The following is a 2,976-nucleotide window of genomic DNA, read 5'->3' as shown; positions in this document are numbered from 1 at the left end:
TTTCGTTTGTTTGTTTGTAAGTGGAAAAACTGCCCTACAGCTCAGAGACGCAATCACCCCAGGAAAAAATCACAATTGACTGGGGAGACAGCATGGAACATTTCCATCCAAAAAGGGAATGTTTTTAGGAGCGTATCAAAAGGAGCAACTAGAATGGAAACTGTGTACCAGCCTTAACTATGGAGATTGCTGCCAGCATCTGCTATAATAATAATTAATAGCACGTAGAAAAGAGAGAAAAGCCCCGAAGCAAACCACAGCTTTGCCCACCCTACACCAGAACGACCCGGGACGGGGTTAGGATTCACTGATTGCCTCGTCAGGCATCCCCATCGATTCTAAAGCACCACGCCTCCGACTGTGGAGACGGAGCTTCTCTCTGACTTGGTGCCACGGGGTAGAATAAACACAGCCCTGGCACTGTGGCGTGTACTCATTGGAGGGCTGGGAGATCTGATGAGCCCCCCCATGTGTGTGTGTGTGTAGGTGGAACAAGTCAAGGCCCTGCTGCCTGCCATCCTTTGGGGTTCGGATGAGATGGATGATGGGAGTATTCTGGAGGCCATCTCAGCTGTTCAGAACCTTCTGCAGAGCCTGGATGGGAGTGAGCTCACCAGCGTGGCCAGGAAGCTAATCCCCTTATTCGATGCTGTAAGTCAGGGTCTCTTGACCTGCCCATCCCCAGCCAGGCAGTGTTGTGACTCTGGAGTCGTAGTGGTGGCATATCTGACCTGATCAGTTCCGAGCCATTGCCTGGGCCTCAGGCATTGGTGACACCTTGGTCTCTCGTGTTCTCTGTTTGTCGCATGAAACCGTTTGGTCTCCTGAGGACTGATCTGCTTTAATCTAACTCAAGTTAACATGCTCAATGTAGTGGTCATGGGGTGAAATGTAATGTCCTGTGCTTTGGAGTCTAGATGAATGAATGACCCTTAAATGCTATGAAACGATGAAAGTGTTGAACCCATTAAAGAAACCCTCCAAAGAGCCCTTCACTGTGGATGGAGTCAGCACTTACAGGAGGCCTCCAGGGAAATTTAGGAACCACTGTCCTAACCTGTGTTGTCTGCCCCTTCACCCAAACCTTTCTGCAAATGGGTGCCCTCTTGGTGGGCAGACCATGGAGTTATTAGTCAGACTGGCCCCTATCTGTGGTTTGCATTGTGCCGAGCTCACCCTGTAAGGAGAGTGTGAAGCTCCCTCGGTGAGATCCCCTCATGGTTGTGTGTCCATCACAGGTGAGACCCCAGGTGCGCTCTGCTGCCATCATGCTCTTTACAGAGTTGCTTATCACGGTGAAGAGGAGGCAGAAGCCCCTGCTGCAGGAGGAAGTGACCCGCAGCCTGGTCCCACTGCTCCTTCACTTACAGGACGAGGACCCTGACGTGGGCAAGGTGAGTCCCGCTGCCATGTGCTCCCTGGTGCAGCAGGCCCTGACTGCTCCAGCTCTCCTGCTAGGTCTGTCTCCAGAGCCGCCTCCCAAAAGTGAAAAATCTCAGCCCTACCTGCTTACCCAAGCAAGTTCCCTGGCCTTCAATGGACACACAAGTGGAGATGTTTCATGGCTCCCAGCAGCCACTTCCTAAGATCAAACGCCAGGAGCCTCCACTAATAGGAACAAAGAGACACCAAGGGTCAGCAGGATACCATGTGACCCCCACATTCCTTTCCCTCATTGATCATTTCAGCTGGCTTTTCACTGCAGAGTGACCACAGATTCCAGCTCTTCTCATGATGCAAACTCTCCTTGTCCCATCTTGTGTTGCAGAGGTGTCAGAAAGCCTTGGCTGGGTGTTTTCAGCTCCTGGGATGGTCTTGTCCTAAGCAGATTAACAGCAAGAAGGCTTGGCACACCCATCCCCGGGTGGTGGACAAGATCTGCCAGCACTCTGTAAGTGAACAATCGGCTTCTCGTGAGTGCTGCTTCTAGAGGTGGGACTGGAAACGTGTTCCCTCACTCACTGCTCTGATTGCATGTCTAGTACTAGCATACTGCACTCTGGCTTCCTCTTAGAAGCACCCAGCTCCCCCACTCCTCCCAGTGCCTGTCAGATCTGAACAGCCAGACCTGGCCAGGAGTTCAGTACGGAGGTGAAAGCTCACAACATAAAGAATCGGTTGATGGCAAAAATGCCTTCCGAATCCTGCAGGAAACTGGATGTCCCCATTTTTCACCTTATCCCAGCCCATTGGCCACTTCTGCACCATATTTCCTATGCTCTGCACCCTCTCTAATGTCCTCCCCAGATGAAGCCCATACAACCAGGCTTCAGTGTTCTCTAGTGCCAGGCTCCAGCCCTGCAGTGCCAGCAGCTCAGACACCAGCAATGTGTCTGGTGACACTTTGAAATGGTCATTGAATGACTCCCTGGCATGTAGATGGTCGCCCCCAGGATACATGGAGATGAGAGCTGCATTCTTCCCACCCCTCCAAGCCAAGCAGCTACCTGGAGATGAAATCTCTCTACTCCTCACCCTGCGGCCCCAGCAACAAGAAGCTTCTTTGGTTTCTATTCCTAGGTGCTGAAGCTCAAGAGCGTATCTGACATCTCGCTCCAATGTCTGGATCACCTCCAAAGCCCCCAGGCTCCAATACAACGGGCAGCAGCCATCTTTATCGGTAACCACGACTTTTCTTAAGCAACTTCTATCTGAGAGGTTGTCCCGTGTTCTGCTTGGAGGGCACTAGCAGCAAGAATTAACCCCCTGGGATCCTAGTGTCTAGATTTCCTGCCCTTGAGGCAGTTGGGCTGGGGATTATATCAAAAGGCCTGGAGCAAATTACAACCCTACCCTCCAGCTCCACCGACTGGAATCCCTGTGGGACTGCAGCAATACCACAGCCATTGGCAATCAGGCTCTCTGTTTCTTCCAAGACATGAGCCTCTTTGTCTTGGAGCTTGTGGACTTGTCTGATTATCCCAGGGACCACTTGAAAGCTGTTTTGCTTGTTGGAAAGACTGACATTTTTTAAAA

At 51.5% G+C, this 2,976-nt stretch overlaps 1 protein-coding gene across 1 annotated transcript; it reads left to right on the top strand.

The window, feature by feature from the left end:
- The first annotated feature begins 860 nt into the window (after positions 1 to 860).
- LOC135974285 (maestro heat-like repeat-containing protein family member 7) lies at positions 861 to 2,712 on the top strand. Its single transcript, XM_065561299.1, has 3 exons — positions 861 to 1,394; positions 1,769 to 1,891; positions 2,521 to 2,712. The coding sequence occupies exons 1-3, from the start codon at positions 1,218 to 1,220 to the stop codon at positions 2,638 to 2,640; spliced, it is 420 nt and encodes a 139-aa protein (XP_065417371.1). The 5' UTR covers positions 861 to 1,217; the 3' UTR covers positions 2,641 to 2,712.
- Positions 2,713 to 2,976: the final 264 nt, after the last annotated feature.

The sequence above is a fragment of the Chrysemys picta genome, chromosome 11 (assembly GCF_011386835.1).
Source record: "Chrysemys picta bellii isolate R12L10 chromosome 11, ASM1138683v2, whole genome shotgun sequence".
In the NCBI taxonomy this organism is placed as follows: Eukaryota; Metazoa; Chordata; order Testudines; family Emydidae; genus Chrysemys; species Chrysemys picta.
This window is presented reverse-complemented; position numbering and strand designations above follow the sequence as displayed.